The sequence below is a fragment of the Suncus etruscus genome, chromosome 6, assembly GCF_024139225.1.
Source record: "Suncus etruscus isolate mSunEtr1 chromosome 6, mSunEtr1.pri.cur, whole genome shotgun sequence".
Lineage (NCBI taxonomy): Eukaryota > Metazoa > Chordata > Mammalia > Eulipotyphla > Soricidae > Suncus > Suncus etruscus.
The window spans coordinates 101,997,894-102,025,850 of NC_064853.1; the positions used below are offsets into that span (position 1 = coordinate 101,997,894).

The window sequence follows — 27,957 nt, forward strand, 5'->3', positions numbered from 1 at the left end:
TTTTTTTAAGTAATCCTGGCACAAGTAAAAGGGTTTAAGTTTCACATAATGATTATATCCCACTATGTTTTCAAAATAAATAAATAAATGGTGTAAATTCTATTACTTTTATTTGGTGAAATACAATACATAGAATGCTGTGGATTACATTGCTTTCCTCATTGACCAATGTTATTCCATTAAATCTCTGAGGTTGATTAGTGCATTGTTTCTAAGATTTCAGCTTTAAATTACATTCTCTATGGGGGTCTTATGAGCTTTAAAAATTATGAAATAAATAACATGTTCTACTGAGGATTTAAGAGCAGTAAAGATGCTCTATACAATTCTAAGTGGCAGGTTCTTGCTAGGTATTATTCTTTGTCCCTAACACTTACAGTGTACTGGACTCCGAGGGAACCTGAAGGTAAGCATGAACTAGAGTGATAATGATGTGTCAATGCAGGGTCATCTACTATGACAAATGTCCTAGTTGGTGTTGCATGGTAATTATGAGGAAATGTGCACATGAGGGCAGAGCTAAATGGAAAACCTTTCTCCTTATACTCAGTTTTGTCAAGAACCTAAAACTTACGGAGAAAAATAGTGGTTTTTTTTTTAAGTGCACTTCTTGTGTGGGAAGAGACTAGCTTTGTATGCTTACCACATAGTGGTGTTACTAGTCTCAGAAATCTGCTCTGCAATTACTGGAAAGCAGTGGCTTAAAAGAATAGTGGTTCTATAAAAATAACTCCTGTTCCACGTGAGCAAAGAAATGATTTTTCTTATTTTCCAAGCACAGAGGTTTCCAAAGCACCAACTACAAAGAAAGCCACTTAATTCACAGTCCTCATTGAAAGACTGTGCTTCACCCTGTAATTTGGTGGCCCCACTGCAGTTGGGGGCACCTCTGAGCCAGAATGGGGCAAAAGGCACCAAGTACCAGCCTGGCCCTATTCCCACCCCATACAATGGACTCTGTTTTTTTTTTAATAAAATAAATTATTAATTAAATCACCATGAGATACAGTTGTTCATGATTGTTTCAGCCATATAATGCCCAACACCCATCCCTTCATCAGTGCACATTTCCTGCCACCAATGTCCCAATTTTCCTCCACCCTCTCCATTTTCTCTCCCCTGCCTGCCTCAATTGCAGACATTTTTCTCCCTCTCTCTTTTCTTCCTCACTCTTTCTCTGCCTCTGTTTCTCTCTTTTCCTTTTAGACTCTGAGAACTCTGGTAGCTTCTTTACCTCTCTAATCTTTCAGCTCTCCTTTCATTCAACACAACACAGAGCACTGATCACCTCTAATGAGGAGCTGTCTAAGAAGCACTTCACAACCTACAAAACCTGGAGGCACATGCAAAGTACTTGTTGATGATTCTAAAAATATAAGCCAAGAGTAGATAGTGTGAATTAGGAGTTTGGGATTGGAGGGAAGAGTGTTGCAGGAAAAAAGAAGGAAAAAGAAACTTTCTGAGGTACTTAGGAGGATGTGGAAGAGGTTGATCCAAGGCATCAGGATTTTGCTAGGAATTGTGGGGAGACCTCATCAGGAGTCTGAACATGGAAGGCCTCAGGTGAGTCCAAGAAATTGAAGTCTGAGAATCCTGGTCCTTTAGCATAATCACTTTTTACCTTTCAATCTTATAGGCTCCTGTGATATTTCAAGGGAGCCATCACATTCAGAGGTCTCAAACTTGCGGCCCGCGGGCCATTTGCGGCCCTCCGTACAACATTTTGTGGCCCTGCCCTAGAGGAATCTTTTTTTGTTTTGTTTTGTTTTAGTTGTTTGGGTCACACACCCCCCCCCAATGTTCAAGGCTTACTACTGACTTTGCACTCAAGGATCACCCCGACTTTGCCTCCTGCAGCCCACAGGTAAATTGAGTTTGAGACCCCTGAGTCATAAATGGAGGCTCATGGCATGTGGCTAGGGACATAGGATGGAGAGCCAATGGAAGTAACAAATTCAAAAAGGGGGGACCACAAAAGGAAAGTAGCTGAGAAATGCTGTTCTAGTATCCCTATGGTCTATAGGGAGTGGGTGTTGATATACTCATGGCTGTTGTTAGTAACAAACAGATGCCTTAAAGCCCAAATTTGAGGTCTGTAGTGCTTTGATTTGCTGCTATATATTCTGAATGCTAAAGATGTTCTTTTGCATGAGTCACAACTCATAGCCACAGACTTCTTTCTTAGGTTTTTATTTTTAATGATCCCAAATCTCTATATAAATAGCGTTGGTATTATATTTCAAACCTCTACTTCTAGGAAACAATAGGATTGTGGCTGATTTTATGCCCATTCTTGACTGACTGTCATTGCTTCTGCTGAATTTTGGACAGACTGCTCTTGGATAGGTATGCATCTTTACAGCTAACCTCGGGTCATCTGTAACTCCTGCACCAGCATCATTCTGGCTTGGTAGCCATTTTCTCCTGGCAATAGTTCTCAAAGTTTGTTTCCTATCTGAGGGTAGTAAGATCCCCTAGGAACTTATTAGAAAATGCAGATTTTGTAGCCTCAACTATTTCACTGAATTCTGGGCTCAGTAGTTGTGTGTGGGGATGTCATCCTAGGGCTTGGGCTGAAATGCCTTCAGGTGGTTGCAATGTCAATTCAGGTTTGAGAACTAGGTCTTCAAGGCTGTCAGTTGAGGATTTAGCTCCTGTGACTTTCCTCATAGACAGCTGTTGAATTAATTCCTTACAAACTTCCATTCCTTGCCAGTTTCTCTTTCCTGGCTTCCTTGACAAAATGAGGAAGGGAGAAAAAAGTGGTGTGGCAATGTTAAATGCTTCAACTATTCTATAAAATCACAAGAAAGGAATTTTCAATTTTTGAAAATGAAACACCCAACCTGCCAGCAGGTTTTTCCAGCTGCAGCTCTTGGCTATGTGCAGCGAGAAATGACACAATTGCACTCTTTTCTTTCCTTTTTTTTTTTTTTAAAGAAACATTTGAAGTCATAAACTGCCCTGGGGAGAAAACAAAGGAAAGTAGAGCTTCTAGTTACTAATTCAATCTTCACCTTGAAAAGGAACTGTAAAAAATATGTTTAAGCTAGGTTTTAAGATATGATTTCTAGCAAGTTTTATTACACTCGCCTGTGCAAGGTAAGTAAACATGGCAGGTTCCACTCTCTGCTGACCCTATGCCCATGTCAGACATTACAAATGGATCCCAGCTCCAGTCCTTCTAAGCAGAGTTCCCCAGGCATCCATTAGTGGGTTATTAGAGTTGGCAGATGAAATGGAATTTACTTAACAGCTGTAATGTTCACAAGACCTAACATAGATGAACATTTTGCAATGATCAGACTCATCTAAATATTATTATTTTCATAATCTAAGCAAGTCTAAGTATAATATAAGCAAATAAATTGCTAAATATCTTGCTCCTTGTTTATGTACTTCTCAAGATAAGATATGTGATCATATGAAAAGAGGGGATACAGAATATAGGTACTGTAGATAAAAGGTGATCTTCCCACAGAATATAGGCTGATTTTTGTAGTACTACCATATGGGCAAACTGAATTCTATGACCATCTCTCTATTCTCAGAAAAGAAATTTGGGCATTGCAAACTATTAGACAAGAGTTTACTATAAGAATCTATAGCCCTAAACACTTATCTGCCTTCTTTCAGAACAGCAGCGAAAGTAACAGTAGTCTGAGTGTATGCCACCAGACCCAATTCTGCCATGTTGAGTTTCAATGATTATTACTTAGTTTTTGGGACATATCCATATTATGATTGAATTCTTGCTCTATCATTAATTCAACCTTTTTGTAGGTTGTTTTTTTATATTTATTTCCTTGCCTGTTTAAACACAGAGACATAAACTAATTCATGGACCGTAATGAGGGCTAACTGAGACAATGCTTGTAAAGTCTGTATTTTGTGTTTAATATCTGCCAGATATTTTCACTATGATTGCTGAAAACATCTATTCTACTTTCTTTTCTAAAACCCCTCCCTGAGATGGTCCTGCTTCAGTTGGGGGAAGCCATCCTGTTTTGTTAAGACAGAGTGGGAAGTCTTGCTGGCTCTACTCCCATCTTTCAGCAGCACATGCTCCTTCTCCGTACTCCTCACGCAGCAATCATACTGAATGAAAGCTTCCTTCTTTCTTTCAATAAACTATCTGTAAACATGCCATATCAGCAGCTGCTGGATTCAGAAGAGAGGGTATTTATTAATTAAAATCTCATAGGCATTTCTTCTTCTAGATGACATCTTCAGAGTAACATCTCTATCTCCATTTATATGCGCTTGAGAATCATGCTCTGAGTGGCCAAACATATTGCACAACTGCACACTCTCTGAATCACATTCATGCCTTCATACATGGCAGCCCCAGTTTATACTATGAGTGAGTCTATTGATCATACAGATCAGAATTCATAAAGGCACTGGCATTGACTACGAATTAATTCCTGTTAGTCAGACTCATGATCACATTAATATGTTATTATCCAATGAAAGCAGGTAGTCTCTGAAAAAGATTACAATGATTCCCATCATTTACAAGGTACAAAAGAAAATTCAGCTTTTCCTCATAAATGTACAGCTTTCAGAATTCTGGTGACTCACCATCCCACTCCACATCTATTCACTATTCAAACCCTTCCTCATTTCTGATGTTTGGTTCCTGTATGCTTTCCCCACAATAACATATTTTCTTTTAACCAAATGCTTAACTAATCATTTGAGTGCTGCACCTTAGTTCTGGCATGGTTAGTGGTAACAAAATGCTTGCATTCTCTCACATGCATGGAACCTGGGGTGGGCAATGGGCTAGAAATGAATAATTGCACAATTATTAATGAGTTTGTTTGACTTCACTTTCTTGGAAAGTATCTCACCAATCTCATAGTCATTTATTTTTATTCTTATGTTTGTTATCTCCAAAACTTCGAAAGAAACTTTGGCAGTTAACACAATTAGCTTCAACATTGTAGTTTCCAAATTTTCCTCTATTGGCCTTTACTTTATTGTAGTATGGTTGCTTTCCCATGCCCCGAAGACCACTTAGCCTTCATCTCCCTGCAAAGGGGTTTGGAATGAGCCTCCTTTCTAGTAACAACTTCCATGATACCTTTTCCAGTAAACTCCAGTTCCTCCATTTACTATGTTTAGATCTAGACCTACTTAGGTAGGTTTATGTACTTGAATAAATAAGTAAATAAGCAGTCTTCCCCTTATCCCCTATCCCATTATCAGTCATCTCAAATATATTTCCAAGAAAAAGCTGGTAACGGATTCCCATGCCTCAAAGATCTTACCCTTTCTCATCATCTTCTTCTTGTCTAATCAAAACACAGCACTTATCATGCTTATCTCATTGCAACCTCCTTCCAGTCATCCACCTGCTCAGAAATAGAGTGCCATGTCCTATGAATAAAACTCAGAGGGTAGCTCTGGGACTCTAGACATGATACTCCAGACTTAATATTAAATTTTTCTTTTCTTTTCTTTTCAATTTCAATTGTGACTTTATTACTATTTTATAAATTATTTCACGCCAATGTAACTGTTAGAGAAGAACAACAATAATAAAATCAATAAAACAGAGTTCAAAGAGATAATATAGCAGGTAGGGCACTGTCTTTGTATGTGGTTGACCCAGGTTCAATCCCCAGCACCACGTGTTGTTCCCTAAACTCCACCAATAGTGATCCCTGAGCACAGAAGCAAAATTAAGCCCTGAGAACTGCCAAGAGTGGCCCTCAAATAAACAAAAAGTGTAAAACTTTGAAAAAAACTATTATAAAAATAGTAAGTCATTAAATTTTTCTTTTTATTTTTCATTACCATTTTACAACTAAATTATGGTCACCTGCCCACTATGCCAAGTAACAAAGAAAAAAAGGGCCAATACACCTCATGCTATTGAAACAATGGCTTATATTTGTTAAATACATATTAATACTGAACTCTCTCAAGTAATGAATCTTACATCATTAAATTACTGTGTGAACTTCCACTCAATGTCACAAATGATCATTAAGCACAAAGAGAAGTCGGTGTCTGTGAGGCAAGCTATGGAGGAAATACGAGTGGAAGCACAGGATACAAAGAACTGGAGGAAAAATGATTCTGGCCAAAAGTATCTTCTGTGAGAATTGCATTAAGTTTCCAAAGTGAGTTTAGAGCCACGAGGCTCAGTTTGGGATTTCTGAATGACAAGGTGTCTCTAGAGTGTGGTCAGAAGAGCTGTGCATGCTATGCTGTTGTAAATCTGCTAAATTTCTCAATCCCATTGAGCACCATGTGAGTCATAGAGAGGACATACCTTTGAGCAGAGTGCCCAAACCAGGCAGCCTTAGGAAAAGCTGAACAAAAGTGGGAGATAAAAGACAGAGCCGAGCCATTGGTCCTTTTTTGGATGTCAGCAATTGGTGGGATCACCCCAACATGTGGGCATGCTCCTAAAGTGAGAAGGATCCTTTTTATACCAGGATGAGAAGGGAGCTTGATATGTGCTCTCTGGGAAGCAGTGCCATCTGGAAAGCCTGATTCTGGCATCTCTCATAAATAACACCATTAATGGCACCAGCACCATTAACAAGTGCCATAACAGCTATGAATTATGTGAAAAAATGAATGCTGCACTGAGAGACCATCTCCCCAACCTGCTTCCAGGTCTATGAGAGAAATCCTAAGAGTAATCCAATTTATCTGGTCTCCAGTCTTCCAAGGCATGAGCCTTAAATATGTCAGCATCTAAAGAGGAAGAGAAAATTACCAGCACAGAAGTGAAAGTCGTGGTTCGGCAACATATTTAATGAAAGTCAATGGGAAATATGTATATACTCGTGTGGATCAGATTATGATTCCGCAACTGAAACTCATGCTGTGTCCTGGCAGGTAGTGTGCAGTGTTCACCCCAGTGGCGCCAAGGGGCTGGAGCTCTTTAAGAGGGAAACCAGAGCATGAAAATGTGTGGCCTAATGGGGCAAGCTTTCAGATGTGACTTTCAATTTCACAGATGGCTTTTTGACCTCTCAGTGCATTAAGAGAAGCAGTGAAGGGAAGGCGGCGACTTTCCTCTGAAAGGTAATATATGAAGAGGCTGTCTCTAAGACTTTGACCAAACATCTTTTATTCAGTTAAAATATTACAAGAAAGGAGAAATCTTGTGGCTCTTCAAATATTGAGATGAACAAGACAGAGGAAACCTTGAACAATGACTAATAAGAACTGAAACAGACAAAACAAAGAAAGACAAAAATCACAGAAGAAAGAAAAGCAGGAAAGAGGAGGACTCAGCACAAACACATCCTTAAAGAAGACTTAAAGATCAGGTGAAAAGATTCAGAAAGAGAACTCCTAAAAGGAATGATATTTAGTGTTACTTCACTCATTTACTTAGTAAGACTAGTCTGTGCTATAACTGACTCAACGATCAATCCATTAATAAAAGATGAATATTCTAGATCAATATTTACTTAAATGCTCCTGTGAGCACCTCAGGCAATTAATTAATTCTCTGCTGGGGTGACTTGCTATTTTGATACAAGAAGACAGAAGAGAGCTCACATTTTCTGTTCTTGGGAGGGTAATGTGCCATATGTTGCATTCATATCAGAACTCTTTTATAGAAATATAGCCATGGATGTGCTCTCTTCTGTAAAGTGATCCCTCTTCAATTCTGATGCTCTAGCTCCAAATGTGTGTATGAAGGAAAAGCAAAACTCAATGTAGGGGAAGAAATCTTGTCTCAAAGCCATGGCAATACTATAATCTGTAAGATACTACTACATTGACTTCTAAATCTCTATTTTTTTCAGTCTTCTCATTTGAGCACACTTGGTTTCTCTATATGTACTTGGTAGTCCATTTCCAGAACTACTTTTGGATTTTCTAAAACTATGAGGACTCTTGGCAAACACAATGCTTTAGCAATGTGGTTTAGCCACAATAATCAAGGTCCCCAAATTGTACTTGGTTTCAATGCATCTCCTGAGGAAAAAGATGGTAGAGTCTTTTTTCCTTATAGCTTGGCTTTTTGTGCTAGTGTGAGGCAGGAAGAGGATGTTTGGACACAAAGAGAACAAAGAAAACAGAAATAGAGTGAAGGATGGGAGAGCCATACCTGCTCCGATGACCTCTTCAATTTTCACAAAAGATACATCAATTTCCTTGGCAAATTCCCGGACAGCTTCATTGGGGTCTTCATAAGTGAAGGGGTCAATGTAGATCTTCATCCCCGGGGAGCCTTAATCAGGGAGATAAGCAGGTTAACATCCCAATGAGAACACACATAATGGTCATTAACATTGTTGATGTTCCAGAAAGGAGATGTTAGAGGTGTGGGTCTCCTAATACCAATCTGGCTTTTTAACTTGTTGGGTCTCCCTATCCCTTTTCCCTTGTGGCTATGCTAGCCCGCTTCTCTGTCCTCTACTTCTCCTCCATATTCTCTTTTCTTTCTGAGCTCTTGATGAAATGTGGAACAGATTGCTTATAAATGACAGATCGGGACCAGTTCCCACACCAGGCGCTCACAGAAGGCAAAGAAGCTGATTGATGCCAACCAAATGCATTAGCAGAAAAGTGGTGGTAAATGGTAGGGTAGATATCAATATTTATCAACTTGACAACTTTCCTGAGTGGAGGCCACTGTTAAGGTTATAATTGACGGCTGTGTCCAGAGCTAGAAGAGAAATGAGGGTAGACTTTTTTTTTTTTAAAGAAAGAAGTTGTTATTAGAAAAACCTCAAGACAGAGGGGATAAGAATGTATACAGAAGAGAAAAACTTGGGAAATATGAACAGAGAAAGGGAGAAAAAGAGACATAGAAAAAAATGAAGTGGCATAGAAAACAAATGGCAATTGAAGCCACTATGTCTTTAGACACATCAAAGTATGGAAAAAATAAAGGGTGAACTGAAATTAATAAATGCAGAATGAAATATTGAATTTGTCACTGATGTTTCCAGGGGCAAGATAAATAGATGTGTATGAGGGTGGAATAGACAATTGTCATGGTAGCAAAAAATCCATTCAAGAAGTGGAGAAGGGACAAAAAAGTAAATGGAACCCATGAAACAAATGTTTTCCTTCAAATATCATTTTTCAACATATTTGATGTGTCATTTCACAAAGTGTAGAAACTGTTTCCATGGTGGCAGTGTAATGACAGATGAGGCTTCCAAAGCCAACTATGGGGTGTTTCCCCCTGAAGAGGAACAGGAAAGTCCCACTGTTGCCCCTTTGTGCATCCTGACCAATAGAGCAAATGGCAGGTAGGCATGCAAGGCTCCATGCCATGAAGAAGCCATACTCAGAGCACTAATTTCTGTTCTCCCAGTGCCACATATCACTGCTGTATCCCATAGTTTTAACAACAAGCAAAATTTGACACTTTTTCTCCCTCAAATCTCAAAATCCTTCAAATTAGCATTGCCTTGGTCACTAGTACAGGCTCAAAATGGCAGTGCTGGAGGCAATTCAAGGAAAAAGGAAGGCACAAAAAATTAAATGGGAAAGCCAGGATCTTGCCTAGAAAAAAAAAACATTTTTCCCCTAAAAGATAGAGTATTCTCAGTCATAAAATAAATAGCAAATTAATTCAGTCAAATCAGATTTAATGCCTTACTTTTAGAATAGCCAACACTATTAAATATTCAAGAAATATTCTAGAATGTTCCTAAGAGATTTGGGATGATATCAACTTTGGAATCTGGTGATTAAAACTTGTGATATTTTGGGAGTAATGGAGAGAGGGAAGAAGAGAAAGAGAAGGCATTAATAAGTCAGAAGTAAGTATGGGAATGAAAGCCAGCTTGTTAAAAATGTCTAATGAAAATGTAGCAGCATCTCTAAGCCATATGACTTTAGGTCACTTAAAAGCTGCCATAGAGATATGGTTTCTGAAACTACTAGCTTACTTAGGGGATGATCTCAAACCTTCTCTCCAAATCCCTAGTGGGTAAATGATCAGAGCCTGGGAAGTTCAGGGAAGCCATAGGAAGCCCCAAACTTAACCCACCCAGGGAGTGGGAGCTGTAAAGTCAACCACAGTGCATCACCTTTGGTTGAGAACTGGCAACTGTGTGGTCTGATCTGCAGGTAGGAGCAAAACGGTGTTTAGTGGCTAGGTTCTAGGTGAAGAAATGCAGATACTGCAGAAGAAAGTATGGACAAGAGGCAGGTAGGAGACAGAGATAGGCAGAGTTGAGTTTGCCAAATGAAAGGGCCCATTTTAACCATCTGCGGCTTCCTTCAGGTTCTAGGCAAAGAAAAGGTTGAGAAACCAGATGCTGAGAGGGCATCAGTGAGGTCAGAATCCCAAAGCCTCTCACTGGCCATGTGCTGTGGCAAGACTCCAAACCTCACTGCCAATTAGATTTTCCTCTGCCCATGAGAGCTGTTGCGCATTCCTTCCCTGGTGGCTGAGATATCAGAGAAGCTACTACAGGTGACACATCCAGGTCAGTGCCTGAGGGACTCAGAGATATTTCATTGCCAACAAAGTGCTCTCGGATTATTAAGGGAAGGCAAAAAACAAATGTGGGCAGTGGGGCCTGAGTTATAAACTGCTTAGGGTGATAGAAGTCATTTTAAAAATAACTACCTTGTTATTTTAGATCAAGTGCTTTTGAACAATGTACGCTCAGTTTTCCTATAGGAACTATTCTATGGAAACTAATTAAACAATCTAGAATGTGTTGTAATGAATGGCCTACAAGTAGAGACGTACATAAGGATGAACGAGGAAGTATTCTGAGTTAATGAGCTTTACAGATACTGACCTCAATCCATTCAGGGAAGAAGCTGTTCCCCAAAGGGGATGATGGCTCATTTCTGGATGGAGCCAGAGTTCCTCTAGGTCAATCATGTGCAGCTAAGTGCACTAAATGGGAGCAAGTTCGCTCTGATCACAAGCATAGTTTATTCAGAGGTTTGCTACTAGCAGCCTTGCAGATTTAGCATGCATGTGTGTACGCACACACATAAACACAATGCCAATTACACCATTCTGAGGTCAGTATGGTTCATTCTGAGGTTCATTGTTACTGAAGCCCAGAAAGGGTGAATCAAAGTCAGCTTAGAGTATCCCACTTCCATACAAAAGAACTTCTTTTCCTGAAATTGATTATTTCAATTCCATCAACGAAAGGACACTGATCAAATCTAACAAATGGCCCAGGGCTGGTGCTTGCCCTCTGTCAAGGCGTGCTAGAGTATACACCTAGGCTATTTTCCTGGTCTGACCCCTCTGTGGTGTCGTAGGGACCCTCATGGTCTAACTTGGGGTGATTTACCTGAGTATGCAGCCCTGGACAGCTCACCCTGTTTGCACCTCATCATTTTAGAATGATGTGTTTCCCCAGATGCTCCTGCTTATGGCCTCCCCTTCTCAACTCCCAGCAGATGATGAGAAAAAAATGTCTTCAGTGAGGCAGGGCCGGTCGTTTGTCTTTGGGCTCATTTTGTGTTTCTGCATAAATCCTGCATCAGCCTGTTCCTGCTCCCACTTGCCAGTGAGCAGTTTTTAATTATCAGGAAAATGGTATTTAGTGCAATGAATCACCAGACAGTGAACAAGGAATTCAAGTCAGCTGCAGAGTCAGGCAAAGCCAAACATTTGGAGACAGGACTCAGGAAATGTTCTCAGATTGTGAGTGTTGGGGAAATATTATTAGTGACAGAAATGATAATATCTGATGTAATCTAGCTCTCTAATAAAAGATATTTTATAGTGTTCTGCCAACTATTCATATTATTATTGCTAAATGAATATATTTATAGTATCTTACAGTTTCTCATTATTTTTAACATTGATTATCTTTGGATCAGTAGTAACATGTATGGATATTCACATTCTAATTGTGAATGGGGAAAAACAATTGTTTAATTTTGCTGTCTTCCAGTTTACTAATTCCTATTAAAGATCTAATATAAGAACTGTTAGTCCTTTGTCAAATTCATTGGTATTAAACCTGGGGTCTCAGTTTGGATTACTTGCAGCAATAAAGGGCCAGAGTCCTGGGAGGTTTGTTAAATTAAATATGAGCAAAGGTTTAAAATATATTCCGTTTGGCAAGATAAGACTGCTGCCACATAGAACCTATTTGCATAGCTTTAAGCCATCCTTGAGAAAGAAGAACCCTCAGACATAGCCAGAGATCCAACATCAAGCATATCAGGCTGCTCTTCTTAGGTACAGAGGTTGGAACAGATTCTGGGGTGCTGATCATGGCAGCAAGTGTACTCAAAGTCAGCCAGATATAGTTTTAAGTACCAGGGACTCCAAACAGAACAAAAGTTGACTAGGAAAAGGTCAGTTCTAAACAGTGGAGGATTGGAGGATTGGATGCTAATAGCAAAGATAAAACATTCCTCTTTGATCCTTACTGCACAGTCAGACAACACAGAATCAGCACCAAGAAATCAATGTTGAGTACCAAGAATCAGCATTGAGTACTGAGCACAGAATCAGGACTTGAGTACAGGGAAGGCAGGAAATCCCCAGAGGTGCAAGTTGGAGGGTTCCTTTTGGAGAGTCTGGAACTTTGCAGCAGACCTCTGGAGAGCCTCTAAACTCTTGTGTCCAGTGGGATGAAAGAGCCTTGGGCAGGGAGGTGTGATGTCCTGTTCCCAACCTGGATCAGGACAGCCTTTGGCATCATGGTGCACCTAGTGCATCTAGCTTCCATCAGATCTGTAAGTGCATGAGAGAAGCTGTTCAAGGCTAGGCAGAGAAAATCCATTTCCTGGATAGAATTTCATCCAGCTCTCTGCTTCACGACGCTGATCACCTCTTGCTTCTCTTAGCTCCAAATGAATCCCCAACCAGATCCATGCAAAGACTCTTGGCGAGTTAGGTGAAATGAAGTTTGTGCAGTGTTCAGGAAGTGGAGAAACAATGAAGACAGTGACCAGAGTTTAGAATCAGTAGCCCCCACACGGAAACAAGTTGTAAGTGCCATAGGAACCAGAACCAAGGACAAGAACTGCATCATAGATCAGGAGCTTCGGAGTCATAAGACCATCTCAGAGAGATTCCCACCATTGCTGGTGTGAGAAATGTAACCAGCCCAATGGTGTTAGGGGAAAGTGTAAAGTAATATAGATGCACTAGCTGGTGAGGGTCTGCAATGCCAATATAGGCAAAGACAACTTGCCTAGACACAGCTGACAACTGCCCATCACAGGGAGGGTGTGACCGACGGCAGGGCTTGAGGAGTTCCTTTAACCACCAAGCTGCGGTACTCTCGTAGAAGGGGCTGGTCGCTCTGTAACTAGCTTTGAGACTTAATTAAGGTTTAAGATGGCAGTTTTTAACTAGAGAGCCACCAAGAGAAGAGTGAAAGAGGAAGAGAAATCTTCTGGAAGAATTGGTAGCACTTGGACAGCGATTCAAGATGAGGAATAAAGGCAGAACAAGAAGAATCAAATCAGTGAGATCTAGAATCAAGCTGTGCTATTAGCCAGGTAAAGAGCTTTCAGGTGGCATCAGATTCTGAGTGCAAAGATGAAGCATGGGAGAACGTAGGAAGGCAGGTTGAAAACTCTCAGAAGACACGGCTGGTGGCTGCAGTTTTGGGAGGTAGGAAGGTTCTTCTGATGTAAGGTAGTTTATTGTGAGAAATTTACCAGCAAGGGCTAGTGGGCACCAGAAAAAGATTTGCCTTACCAGCTTCTGAGAGTCAATAGGAGAGTGGAAGGGAGGTTTTTCTCTCTAAAGTGTGGGGGCATGGTTGCCAGTTAGAGCTTAAGGAAAAATCCAATAGGGTAGCCTGAGGTGGGCAGCAAGGCCAAATGAAGAAGCAGAAGATTTGAAGGTCTTTTTTTGTACCTTCTACTTGGGTGCCTCATCGGGGTGTTGATGTGTTTTGAAAGCCAGTTATTACTCTGGTAGAGGAAAATTCTGTTTGCTACTGAAGATACTTCAGAGTTTGAAATCTCTGTGCTTTTTGAGTATCAAACACCAGGACAGGCAGGTCATTCTAAGCAAAGTTCCTGGATTCTGGTTTACTGAAGTCCGGCTAAGCCTCCAGGTAACAGTGTATGAACACAGAGCTAAAAGAGTTAATACAGTTTCTAGGGGTTCTGGCTAAGAGCCAGAAGCAGACACATGGGCAACAGTAGCTCATTAAATTTATTTGACATTTAATAAGCACCCACTAAAACTCAGCCACCTTCTGCCCCAGAGGGCCTTTTCTCCTCTTCCCTAAGTCTTCAATTATACTCATTCTCGGTTATTAATGGTCCTCATACTTGAGAAGAGGCCACCCCACTTCCATGGTCTCCCTCCCCAAGGACACCCAACCTTCACCCTGGTGCCCAAGGTGCTTGTGGACAGAGTGCATGGGAACTGTGTCCACTAAAGTTCTGAAACACAGCCACCTCCCAGAGTCAGGAAAATCGGGTGTAGCCTTGAAATTGGATGTTTCCAGGTCAAATATAGTCCTTCTTCCATTTGAAGCAGGAATCTTCTCAACAACATCCATTTTTTCAGAGAAGATTTTTAAAATTTATTTTTATTTTTAATTTTATTGAAACATCTTGATTTATAAAGTCATTCATAGTTGGGTTTCAGACATACAATGAATCAGGGACAGTCACATTACTAGTGTCTATCTCCTTCCACCAATGTTCCCCAAGTGCATCCCATACCACCTCCCTAATCCCCAGCCTGCCAGTACAGCAGACCCATTTTAAGTTTAGATTGTTAAAGTTTGGGTCTCTTGATTCCATTGTTGTTGCTTTTGGCTTGGCTATTTAGTTCTGTCCTTTTTTTTCTTTTTAACTCCACCAATGCACCTGAGACCTCTTGGCCCCTGGTCCCCATCCTTTCATATTTGTATTTCTCCACTTTCACTCAGTTTCTTTCCTTCTTTCCTCCTCGCTATACTCTGGGGCCAAGGATGTTCAGAGAAGATTTTAATGAATGGTTTAAGATTAAGAGAATTTGAGGTAAAAAAAAAAATCCACTTTAAGCGATCAATTCAGGTGAAAGTCCACAGAAAGAGCAAAAGTGGGCTACAACAGAATTTAAACTTCAATGGGTAGCTCTATCTATAAGGAAACTTGTTAGACATATACAATTTCTTTAATTATAACTGTGAAAGACTTGTAATTCACATAGGTCTCAATAAAAATTATTTTAAAAATAACTTATCTGTAACCTAACCTATAGTAAAAAATAAATGATAGAGAAATAGAAAAAAATTTAGTTTCTGCAGATTCTGATACACTACACCCATTTTGAGGATAAGGAACTCCAGAAAATCACATTACTTAGTGGCTCATATATTGATAAGTGATCGTGAAATCTAAAGTTGGTCTTAATCTTCCTTTTTTAATATTTTTATTTGAGCACCATGATTAAAAACATGATTGTAGTTGGTTTCAGTTATAAAAAGAACACACCCCTTCACCAGAGCAATAGTCCCACCACCAATGCCCACCATCTCCCTCCTCCCCCAAATGATCAGACAATGGAAAAAATACTCAACGAATATGAACAGATGAAAATACAACATCCTTTATTGAGAACTATCTCCTCTACTTGAAGCTGCCAAGGACAAACACTACTTCCCTGCCAAGCAGCCTGCCTCAGTGTTGAATGCATCACATTTGGAGGTAGAGTTCTCTTATATGGAATCAGTTTATTTACTCTGATCTTTCACTCCTGGTCCATAATAAAAACACTCCTTCCACTGTCATCATGGTCATATGCTTGATGATGGACTGGGCATTTTCCTTAGGCAGGCTGTTCCCTCTGGGTAGGTGTTTGTCCAACAATAATCTTTTTGAAATGGATCCTCAGCATCAAGAACATCACTCTAGACATGTTATTGCTAGTCTAAAGGACAACATGTTTGTTGTCTCAGGCTTTTTCATTTAGATGTTAAATACATAAAATGCTTAAGACAGTAGGTTCTCAAAATTGGAGGCTATCAATAATAATATTCCTCATTAGTATAGGGTATGTGTGTTTGTTTATTATCTTTAAATCACTCATCAAGGATGTGGTCAATAAAATAACTAAATTTCCTTTCACACAAATGTATAGCAAGTCAGGTCTCCTCGTTTTTGTACTGCTTTATTTTTGTTTTAACCTAAACACTAAATTCTAGATTTATCCCTCTAACATTTCATCTTGCAGATTTCAAATTAGCATTCAAAGCTGTTTAGTAGTTTTAAGTTTTGATTCTGTATTCTACAGTGTTAGTTATGCTCTCCAACTGTTACCTACAAACTTGATAAGCATCCCTAGGTTTGCATCCAACTCATGAATTTAAAAAAAAAAACACAATCAAACAAACAGGAGATTGAATTAGACAAGTATTAGCATAGTGTAGTGACTTCCTTCGAGGCTGACAGAGTCACTAACCCACTTTCCTAAGAATGAAGACAAGCTCTGTATCTGCTTTGCCTTAGGAGATCATCAAATGTTTTTGCCAAAATAAAAATTTACTGCATCTGCAATTCTTCTTGAATTCATTAAACACATAACCTTAGTGGATGAGATGATGTTCCCATAACTTTTTCATAATAATCTTGTTGGTTCCCAATCATCATTTGTATTTTGTTTTAAATATCCAGAACTCATTTACTTCATCAAATCTCTGCAAGCTCATGTTTATACTTTCAGTCCCTTCCCTTTTTTTTAGGTGAAAATTAATAATTTCCAACTTTTTACTTTGTGCACATACCCCATTTATGTTGGTTCTCAAAGCTGAATCTTGGTTCTATCTTCAGAGGTTACAACAAACATGCTTTTGTTAGGGCTGCTTTCATAGAGCCCACAACTACTCTCCAGGCATGTACATTCCTCTCTGTCTACCCATACACATCTTCCCACACCCAGAAACCAGCTACCTGTCAGCTAGAATCAACTGCATCATTACCTAAGCCCCAGAGTAACCAGGAGCATTTTCCCAAAATGGCATCAAGAACTTTTCTGATAGATTTCAGAGCTACTGTATCCTATCACAACCATTCTGTCCAGAAAATTTTTCATCAGGCAGGACTTTCTGGTAACTGGCACAAAGAAACTGAAAAATATATACCATCTTCCTGACCTTCCCTGGTATTAGACTATTATATTCATATCCAGCAACCCTTAACACCTTCTGCTGACCCCAGGACTTTTAACCAAACCCTTAGCTCTCCATTCCAGCACTTTTTATTTCTCCTGGACATTCCAACCAAATCCAAATCTCCCAATTTTAGTTTGTTCTCATGTCTATTCATAAGACAGCATGTCTAAGGGCACATGCTATTATTCTCCAGAAGAAATTCCATTTGAAAGCACTTCTATTCTATATTCCTAGATTTTTGCATAAGCTAAAGGATGGGTGTGGCAGGCTGAAGCTACCAACATCCCAATAATTCCCTGACCTACCTGCAGAGGAAGATGGGGAGGGTTACTAAAGTCATTCTGTTCATCCAACAGCAGAAGACTCTCAGCAATTCAGGTGGCTGAGTACAACCCAAAGTGAGGCACGTAAGTGTGGATGGCCTGAGCAGAAGAAATTCACACAGTATAGTCCGGAATTGTTCACCTATCTGCCTCCTGCAGAGCAATCCAGGGTACTATCAGACCCCTAGAATCCATCCTTACCTGTTCCTCACCAATAACTTATTAGCAGCTATCATGAGCCTCCAGAAAGAGAATGGACTCCAGAAGACACTGAGTGAGCACCTGTAAACCATGTGACTCACATGGTCACTAAACTTTTCTAGGCCCCTAGAGAGCTGCCGGAGTCAAATGAGTGAAAAATGTCACCAGAAGTATGGTGCGAAGGAAGCATTCCACTATCAGCTAGACCTTTCTCCATCAAATCTTGAATAACTCTATGCTCTTTGCATGGGACCCCAGCTCTAAGTATCCTCAAACTGTAATTTTCCAAGTTGTCACTGCCTGGGAAGTGAGGGTTGTCACAGGAGAAAGGACACTAATGCAATTTATCTGACGAGTCTGTGGGTTTAGAGCACTAGGTAAGAGGATCTCAGCATCTGGGCTTGGATAGCAGGGTCAATTATCAGCACATAGACTGGACATTCCTAAAAGGCAAAGTAGATCACAGAGAAGGCAGAGTTGGGCAGAATGATGAGCTCTAGTCCTGGATAATTCTGTACTATCCTGAGTTCCTGACTGGCTATCAGCTTTTTTTGCAGCTGTAGTAACTTGGTGCTTAGGGATTCTCTATATTCAGCCAATGAGTATTTCATGACTTTAATAGAAAGAGCTCCTTCCTACAATACCCCATCTTTGCCTTTGGACATTCCAAATCTCCAGTGTCTAGAGGTGATCAGATATGGGCTATACAGGGTTCTTAACTGGGGGCTATAACAAAATCCTGAGGCAGAGTCAAGGCAAGAAGAAAAGACCCTTCAGAGAATTCTGAAATACTCCACAAAAAGAAGGGACAGTAGCAGAGCATTCCTTGAGAATTTTGGGCACAAGCTAAATCTTTGTCACCTGAATATGAAAGCTAAGGTCATTTGCAAATAATTAATAAAAATTATTAATAAAAATAAAAACCATTTGAAGAGGGTACTTTCTTTGCATACAGCCAACTTGGGTTCAATTCTGGTATCCCGTATGATTTCCTGAGCCCCACCAGGAATGATCCCTGAGTGTAGAAGTAATTCCTAAGCACTGCTGGGTGTTCCTGCCCTCCATAAAAGCCAACCTAAAAGCATCTGTAGAATTTGTGATGAGGCACAGAATGCAGGAAAGGAAAGATAGAAAGTGGCTAGAGTAATAGTACATCAGGTAAGGTGCTTGCCTTACATGTCAATGATCCTGACATCCATTATGGTACCTGAGAATTCCTAGAAGTGATTTCTGAGTGATCCAGGAGTAACCCATGAGCATTCCTGTGTGTGGCCCAAACAACAAAACAAAAAAACAATAGTGATCCTCTTAGTTAAAAGAGAAACCCAGGGTGACTGAGAGGGTAAAAGAGAGAGGCAGGTAAATGGGGCTCCAGAAGGGGCTGCTCTCTCCAGTCCTGTTTGTACTGATGATGGCAGGATTGTCTCAGTGCCTCTGACCCAACCCTAGATCAACACATCCTCCTAGTAATGACTAAGGAGCTGCAGTCCCACCAGCAGTGGCTTGGTTTGCTATATCCATCAGCATGTTCTTGTTCTTGGACCAAAAAGCCCAGGAAAAACCCAGAAGTACAGAAGAGCTGAGTCAGCCCTCATTGGGCTGGAACATGAGCTCATTCCTGAAGAGGCTGCTCCTGCCTAAGTAACTGGACAGGGCAGGAGAGAGAAGGGAACTCTGCTCTACAAGTGCATCGCTTTCCTAGTAGCTGTGCCCAGGGAAGAGCAGCTGAGCATGTAGCAAACAATGAATCTGTTTCCAGCACTACTGTAGAGCAGAGAGTGAAAAATGGGATTGCATATGGGGAGTTAGGAAACTGAGGCTTACAGAAGAGATTCATGACAGCTTCACACATGTGATTGGGTTGCATATTTTAAAGGGCATCTGTGGAAATCAAAAGGACTAATTGAGACAAAGAATATGCCCAGCACCAGGCTTTAAGCCATGGGCAATGGAGGCAGGAGAGGCTCAGCTGGCCCTCGAGGGCCTCTTACGAATCCTGCACTACTATAATTACACAGATAAAAGAAAATTTTGATACAGGGCCTTCTACTGCAGGAGGAGAAATTTTGGTCATAAAATTATTACATCAGGGTTTTATTTTTTAATTTTAAGGGAGTTGGATAATGAGTGAGAAAAACTTTTAAAGGCACTTCTTAAAAGAAAACACTTGGGAGATATCCCAACACTTTGGCCTCTTGGGCTCTGCTATCTTTTTAATTCTCTACATTCATGTTCTCTGGCTTATCTGTGAATTTGGTTAACACATTCCCCAGCTGCTCAATTGGATAAGATAAGGCAGAAGATGTTAATAGAGAACCCTCCATCTTTCCCCACTGAGTCTGATTTCAGGATTCATTGACTTGCTAAACCCAATCTTTTCCCTGCACTGTGTGTCCTACCTATATGGGTTTATCATTGCAAAAGATAATCTCCCTGCTGGGTGTCTGATGAGGGCCCACAATGGGCAGACACCAGCAGGCAGTCCATGGCTCCCTAGTGGGCTGCAGAGAGAGGTGACCTAAGGGGTCCTGGGTGGGAGGGGGTTCTGGCACTGGGCAGGCCAGTCTCCAAAGGGCCTGCAGTGGAGAGCTGCTCTGTTCAGTGGCTCCTGCCTGGAATCCAGCAGCTTAGCTGCCTACCACTCACCTCTGCCGGTGCTGTAGTGTTGGAGCTTATCGCTGTACACAGCCTCCTTACTGTAGGCCCGTTTCCTGTGGATACAAGCAAGAGAAACCTGCTCATCCAGTGCACATATCCACCCCTCAGCTTTGGGGATGTTTGTTCAGGTCTTGTGTTCTGGGGGTAGAGGGGGTACTCCAGGCTTCTTCTGGGATAAGGTTGCTGGCCTGAGCACCCCTGTGGGTATGCTTTCAAATCAAGATCTTTCTAGGCCAGGCAGGATGGATCCTAGGACCAACCTGAGATTGGTGCCCTGGCGAGTCTAGTATCATGTCTCTGAAGATGCCTTTTAGCACCCAGGATGCACTGTGCTACTGCCTGCAGGTGCTGGCACAGATCTGGGAGAACCACCAAAGGCATCAGCAACTGATTAAAAATTCACAGCCCTTCAGGGTCTGCCCTTCTTCAGTGCTTCAAAGTTGTTTTCCTCCTAATGTCTCCTGTTGAGAGCTTTGGCTATCTAACCAGTTTTCAGGCTGTGAATGGCACAGGGCTGGACTCCTATGAGTCAGAGGCAATTTTATAATTCTCATCCTGTCAGTAAAGGGGTACAGGTGGAATGGGGGGGCTTGAAGTCTTGGCTCAAAGGAGGCTTGATGATAGATGGTGTTACTTCAATGCCTTGCTCATCTTTTAACAAGGACTTGACCAGAGGAAGCACTGAGAAAATAAAGAGCTTGAAGAATTCTAGCCTGTCTGTAGATTGAGGTATAGAGATGGCTAAATGTGACTGTCATCCATAGCCTGGGAGAGGCTTTATGTGGATGGGGGTGGGGGAGGTTCCTGAGCCCCAGGAGAGCAGGTGGGACCAGGGATGGAGGGCCTACCTGCTGCAGACGATGGAGATGGCCACCAAGGACACCACGAACACAACCCCAGCAGCGGCTGAGCCCGCAATCAAGGGCAACTGCTCCCTCAGCTCAGACTTGTAATCATCTGGGTGAGAAAAAGGCATTAGTGTCTGTCTTATCCACACTGTGTCCAGCTGGCACAAAGTGGCTGAAGGCCTGATCTACAGATTTCTATGTGCATATGGGGCTGTGTTTCAGAGTGCAAACCTGTCTGAAAGAGTGATCTTTGGTCACAAATAAACACAACCACCCAAAGCAAATGACAACAGTCTCAGCAGAAACAAAAGAATAGAGACAGAATTTCGAAATTAAAAGCAGATGACAATCATTCCTGAAGGTGATTGCACAATGCATCTCCTCATTTGAAAAGTCTCTCAAGGACTGTCAGACTTTCTTTGGTTAAGAATAATGGGGGGGGTCAGTAGGGGGAAGTAAAAACCACCACGAAGCATCTTCTAAAACACAAAGTGATTGAAATGCAGCAGAGCCAGAAGGGTCACATAGCAGACTTCAGCATTATATAGAACTGAGGGTGGAGAAGAAATTCAGACAGACCTCTGACAGATCCCAGCTTCAGGATTTTTGCTGCAGAGGGACAGGACTATGGTTCTGCAGAATGGAAAGGTCATGGGTGGCAGCACCAAGAGCTGGTCAGCCCTGGTGTTCCCATGTACATACTTTGTGATCTTGGACCAAGTATTCACTAGCTCACACTGCTGACTCCATTGTTAAGACTTCTTTTTAACTGACTTTCTTTTTAACTGCTTTCTGTTAAGATGAACTGAATCACAACACACATTTCACGAAGTCTGATTTATCAGTGTCTGAGATACCAGTGTTCTTCCCTGGGCCCATACAAACCACCTGACATTGCTGGTTATTGTTATGATTGTAGGAATTCTTTAACTTGGTAGAAAGAACATTTGGGGGGGCACCCGCTTGTTAAGCAGAGCTCACTCCTACACTCCTAGCTCTGTCCTCAAGAATCTCTACTGGTGGTGCTCAGGCGTGCCAAGAATTGAATCCAGATCAAGCCGTATGCCTTATCCACTGTTCCAGTCCTGGTAGTTAAGAAGTAAACTATTATCCAATTTTCAGGATGCAGCTACACAGAGGTTAAGCTCTCTCTGTATATCCTCTGTATATCTCTCTGTATTATCCTGTATAATTTGTGTTGCCAGGTACAAAATATTAGATAGTTTAATGATATTTCAGATCACATGCTCCAAATACTGTTGAGCAGAAAGTGATGCTAATGGATTTTTGATATCCCAAACTTAGCTGGTTTGTCAAGCAACAGTAATGTAAGTGGTTTGCCATACCTTGTCTCAGAAAACCCAACTATAAATTGTAACTGTTTTTTTTTGTTTGTTTGTTTTTTTGGGGGGGGGCCACAGCCGGCGGTGCTCAGGGGCTACTTCTGGCTGTCTGCTCAGAAATAACTCCTGGCAGGCACGGGGACCATATGGGACACCGGGATTTGAACCAACCACCTTTGGTCCTGGATCGGCTGCTTGCAAGGCAAACACCGCTGTGCTATCTCTCCGGGTAAATTGTAACTGTTAAAGGTGAATTTATTTCATGTGCCACTTGACCCTGGGCTACTCTTCCTATCCTGAATCTGAATTCCTAGAAGAAGTGTTTGCATTCTACTAAACACTCAGAATCATTCTTACATTCCTCAGTGCTGGCTCTGTGAGTGCAGGTGGGAATTCTGGAGACACAGTGCCCTTTCTAGAAATCCAATTCAAAGAGCAAGGTATGGTTTCAGGTACGTTCAGCTGAGCACCTTTTGTAAAATATGTTTCCAAAAATTAATTAGGGAAAAAGTGCCCCGAAACACCATGAAGAGTCCCTCACGACATTTTTATTAATTTAAAACTTCATTCAGCAATGTGACCTCCACTCTTTGTAAACGGATTCCCACAGAGTGCTAGGCTTCAGAACATCTTCCATCTTTGAAATTTTCTCCACCCACAGAGACTGCTTGCCAAATATCGGGGAACTTACAGATCACCTGGGGTATCTGAGAAGTAGGTACCAACTCAATTTACAGATAGCTAGAAACAGCTCAGCTGCTAAGATAAGGATTAACAGACTGCAGCTAAGAGCATCATGGCCCAGGGTGACCCTTGTATCTTACCAAGGTCACCACTAAAGCATCTTTAGGGCCTAGGCAGGATTGCAGAGGGCTTTCCACCATACTGATGCTATTAAGGACCCCATTTGCACTCATCTTGAGATGCTGCCTGCAGACCTTACACCACAGAGAACAGAATCATTCCTGACTTTTGAGCTTCCACCAGTAAGATAAATACTCCTCAATTTGGCTACTTACTAAAACTCTCTTACATTCACCTCCCCTTGGGTTCACAAAACTTAACTGCTAAATGTAAAACGAAGAGCCTTCTTGGGATTAATCTATTATTTCTAGATTTCTCTAGCATAATTTCCAGGAGAGTAGTGCCTAAAGCATTTTGAGTTTGGGGCTTTTAATCCTGGGCACCTCCTAATGTCAAAGTGGCCATAAATCTAGGTATTGAGTGAGGTGCTAAGAGGGAGATCAAATCTTTAAGGGAAAGTAGGCAGACGGCATTATTCATATACAAATGGGCCCACCTTCTCGCTCAAGCTCAGCCTCACACCAAAATGAATGTGCACTCCAGTTCTGTAAGGGCCCATCAGCAACTAAAAGGCTTGAGGAAGCATCTTAGAAAGTGGCAGCAGGGCACAGTCCACGGCACAGCCCTCTCATGCTAGGCTACCCACCGGGGGTGCTGATTTCTCTTAAAATTTCATCCCAGGAAAGAAGATTATGGTTTCATATGAAATTATCTGATTTGAAAGTGTTTCTAATGGATTTTAAATTGTTTAAAATATAGTAGGAGTCAATATTATAATATCCCAAGCCCAGCCAGTGCTCAGTGGGGAGGAGTTGGCCTCCAATAAACAGGTCTTTAAGGAAGGGCTGTTTTCTCTAAAATTTCAATACTAAAGGAGACAGGAAAGGATTTCAACAGAGGTTATGAAGGGACTGAGATTCAGAAAACTATTGGGAAATAGCTCATAAATGAGTAAAATAATATAAGGTAGGAGGTAGATCATGGACAGATACATACGTGAGTAGGCTACAGGGAAACTGGATTCTCATATCTATCTAAAATTCTTATTATAATACAAAAATGTAAAGCTCCCAGGTGGGAATATTTCTAGGGACAGTTTGAAAAATAGTGGCCAGCTTCCTGGAGATACCTGAACAGGACCTACAGATGAAAAGCTATTATAAGTATCCTGCAATTGGGTGCATAGGAGGGCTTGACCCCAACTATGGTTTCTTCCATTCCTGTCCTGGAAACCTAAATTATACAATTAGGCAGGAGAGCCCTCAAGAACACAAGAATATATGAAAGTAAGGGTTCAGTTATAGGGCTTCTGGACTCGTATCCCAAAGCAGGAGGACACTCTGGATCTGAGCAATGTGGGGGTGTCCCTGTTGGGCATTGTCGGGTCATATAACATGTCCTCAGAATGTGCACCCTATGTAGCAAACTCAGTGGCTATTAGAAAAGAGACAGACCAGACTACAGATGTGCCTGCCCCGGAATCTGATGAGATTAGGTTATTGCAGCCTCTGGGGCAGCTTCTTCAGGCCCATCCCCACCCTGCTTGCCTGGCCAGGTTCCAGGTCCTCACATGCCTTACCATCTGTCAGGGTCTGGAAGCACATCTTGCCGCTGAACTTGCCATAGCCAGCCACAGTGCGGGCGCGCACCTGTACCACGTACACCATACCTGGTCGCAGGCCATCAATCCGGGCCGTGTTTGTCTGGCTTCTGGCCATGGAAGAGTTGAACTCATTATGTTCCTGAAAGAGCAAGGAGAAGTACTCAGCAAGCTACTCTAGTAGCTGCACCCCATCGACTCATCTGAGCCCCCAGGTTCATCAGCATCTTGTATCCCCAGGGGTCTGAAATAGGAAAAAAATGCATCCCTTTGGGTCAAAGTGATATAGTACAGTGGGTAAGACTGATGCAGTCAAATTGGGTCTGATACTAGCACCCCATATGGTCCCTTGATCATATTATCTCTAAGCATAGAGCCAAAAGTAAGACTTGAGTACTGGTAGGTATGTGGAAAAAGAAAGAGAGGGAGAAGAAAAGGGAGAAAGAGGGAGAGATAGAGAAAGAGAGAGAAGGATGGAAAGGGAGAAATAGAGGGAGAGAGAGAAAAAAAGAGAGAGAAGAGGGTGAGATTTCTTACATACCCTAAAACTAGGGTCAAATAAAGACAAAACTCACAATTCTGACTTTATAGGATTTATGGGGCCCTAAAAATAAAGTCAATTCTAATCTGTGACATCCTAAATCATTACCTTGTTGCCTCCCCTAGGATCCTACCTTGAGCCACTCGTAGTCCACACTTCTCTTTTCAGACTTCCTCTTCCAGGACTATCTCCTACCATTTCTAGCTCATGAATTTTGTCATTGCTGTCATAACACATTTGTCACTATGCTTGTCCCTAACATCTTTATGCGTGTCAGCCTATCCTCTAACATTCTCCATGTTTACATCAGGGAGATTGTTTGTTATCACTGACCATGCAGGAACAAAAGTCAGTTTTGGTCTTCACCAAATTGTAACCTTACTCTTAGAGCAAAATAAGTGGAAACAAAAATCTATGTTACTACATAATCTTATGTGCAGATTTGGGGTATAGGGATAGCCTAAGGTTTTATATTCATGACAATAAATAATGATCAAACTGATGACCAGAGATCTGGAAATCATCAGTATCCAAGTCCCAAGAGTACTGGGAAGTTGATCTAAAAATCAAAAGGGAAACTCTGACTGACAAGAAATCACTAATCTGCAATCAGGTAATACCTACTTGGTGAAGGCAAAGACGGCCTGTTTGTACCTAGACACTTATTTGCCAGTGAGTGCCACTCTACACTGGGCTAAAACTGTCTACAAACTACAGATAACATGGCAGACTCCCTCTCCTGGATCTGTGAAATCCTGTGGTAAAAACTAGAAAAGAGATAGACAATGGCCAAGGAACTTGGCAAAGGGCAATGCAGGCAGTTCTGATGAGACTGCAGAGGGTCCACCCAGCTCTGTAGAATGGTTCCAAGAAAATTAGCATAAGCTGTCATGGAAGAAGAAGGAAACAAATTATCTGGATAAAGTAATAAAAATGAATCTCCAGGAGGAGAAAATCAAACATGCAAATAAGGCCTAAAGAGATGTTTAGAAGCCTAACTGACATGTGAGGGGTAGAAGGAGTGAGAATAGGTCATGACTGTATGGACCATTGAGCCAAAATGAGTTTGAATAGACAATGGAAGTCACAGAGAGGCCTCTGCACATGCTGATGGCAGGTACAGCCACTTCCTTTCAGAAGGGACTGCTTGTCCCTCACTTTATCTGAGAGACAAGGCAGTGGTTTCCTTCCACCTCAGCCTTGTTGGCAGGAGGTCAGCCACTCCAGGAGGGATGCCAGCTAGAACTGCCACCACTACCATCTCATCACTCTGGAGACTGGTGTCTGGAACTATGAAAATCACCTTCATGGCCTGACAGTTAGGACAAAATCCCAGGTTCCATTGAATCTCATTGAGGTGAGTCCTACTGGGAGCAGAGGTCTCAGAGGCTCTTTAACATTGGTCTATGCACAGTGAGGACTAAATGCAAAGCCAGGGTAACTTTATGGCTCAAGTAGCTTTAATGAAATTTGACAATGCAAACCCATTTTAGCACTTCAGCAAGAAGGTATTGAGGGAAGAGTAAGGGTGTTCATTTTTTTGCCACTTGGGAAAATTTGATGTGCCTGATTGTAGAAGCTACTGAGTTCCTCTCCTTCCCCAGTCCTAGTCTAGAGCAAGGGCCTTTCCTGGTAGTGCTCAATGACTCCTGACAAATGAAGGAAAAAATAATCAGTAAATGTCAGTCTAGCCATGGCAACCCAGAGATGGAGCACACACAGTGCCAAGACCTGAGAAAATGATCCTAAATTGTGAAGGGTAGAAATTTCCAAGACCTATGCCAGTCCACTGGAGCTGAGACAGTTATGAAGAGAGAGTACACTTCTAAACACTTCATCATTCAGACAGCACAGAGCAGATGTAGATGCTCCTCCCATGGTTTGCCTACAAGGGCTGACACCAGGAGTGAAAAGTGCTACAAGACAGTAAACAAGAGAGAATGATGAATGGAAGCATATTAAGATGGGGGAAGGAGAAGAACATGGGAGAGTCTCTGGGCGTGTCATCAGTGCAATGATATCTGAGCTCTCTATTAATGAGCTGTTGGAAGAGGATAAAGCCTCATTGATTCTCTTCACAGAGCTGAAATGGAAAGAGGTCTCCAGAACAAGCCAGAAGGAGACACAGGCTTTCAGGGTTTTTCTATTTTTTTTTTTTGTACAAAGATGTTCACTTTGTGGACTATGTCCACTTTGCCATGATCCTGTGGCAGTTTTCCAGCTCCCAAGGCTGAGTTCAGTAGTTGGGTTATAGATAAGATAGTCACAAGTCTAAAATACTTACTTTCTGCTTCTCTGCAGGAAAAAAGTTAGATCCTGGCTTAGAAGTTTAGAAGTAACATAAGATGGAAAAATGGTAGATTTTGTTTCTCTGAAATGAACTCAGGTTCTGTATTGGACTGAGCTCTACTGATGATTGCATTTTAGAAAGACCAGGTTTAGCACTCTGGTTGAAGGAATTTTTTTTGTTTACTTGTTTGTTTTGTTTTATTTTGGAACCATACCTGGTGGTGCTCAGGGGTTATTCCTGGCTGTATGCTCAGAAATATTTCCTGGCAGGGGGGACCATATGGGATGCCAGGATT

At 41.5% G+C, this 27,957-nt stretch overlaps 1 protein-coding gene across 1 annotated transcript in view; it reads right to left on the bottom strand.

Moving 5' to 3' along the window:
* Positions 1–27,957, bottom strand: part of EPHB1 (EPH receptor B1) — a 411,882-nt gene that overhangs the window by 75,180 nt on the left and 308,745 nt on the right. Inside the window, exons 7-10 of the mRNA XM_049775927.1 lie at positions 24,811–24,973; positions 21,085–21,193; positions 20,225–20,289; positions 8,090–8,212 (exon numbers count right to left, since the gene is read on the bottom strand). Of these exons, the coding sequence (XP_049631884.1) occupies positions 8,090–8,212; positions 20,225–20,289; positions 21,085–21,193; positions 24,811–24,973 (460 nt within the window). The remainder of the gene's footprint in view (positions 1–8,089; positions 8,213–20,224; positions 20,290–21,084; positions 21,194–24,810; positions 24,974–27,957) is intronic.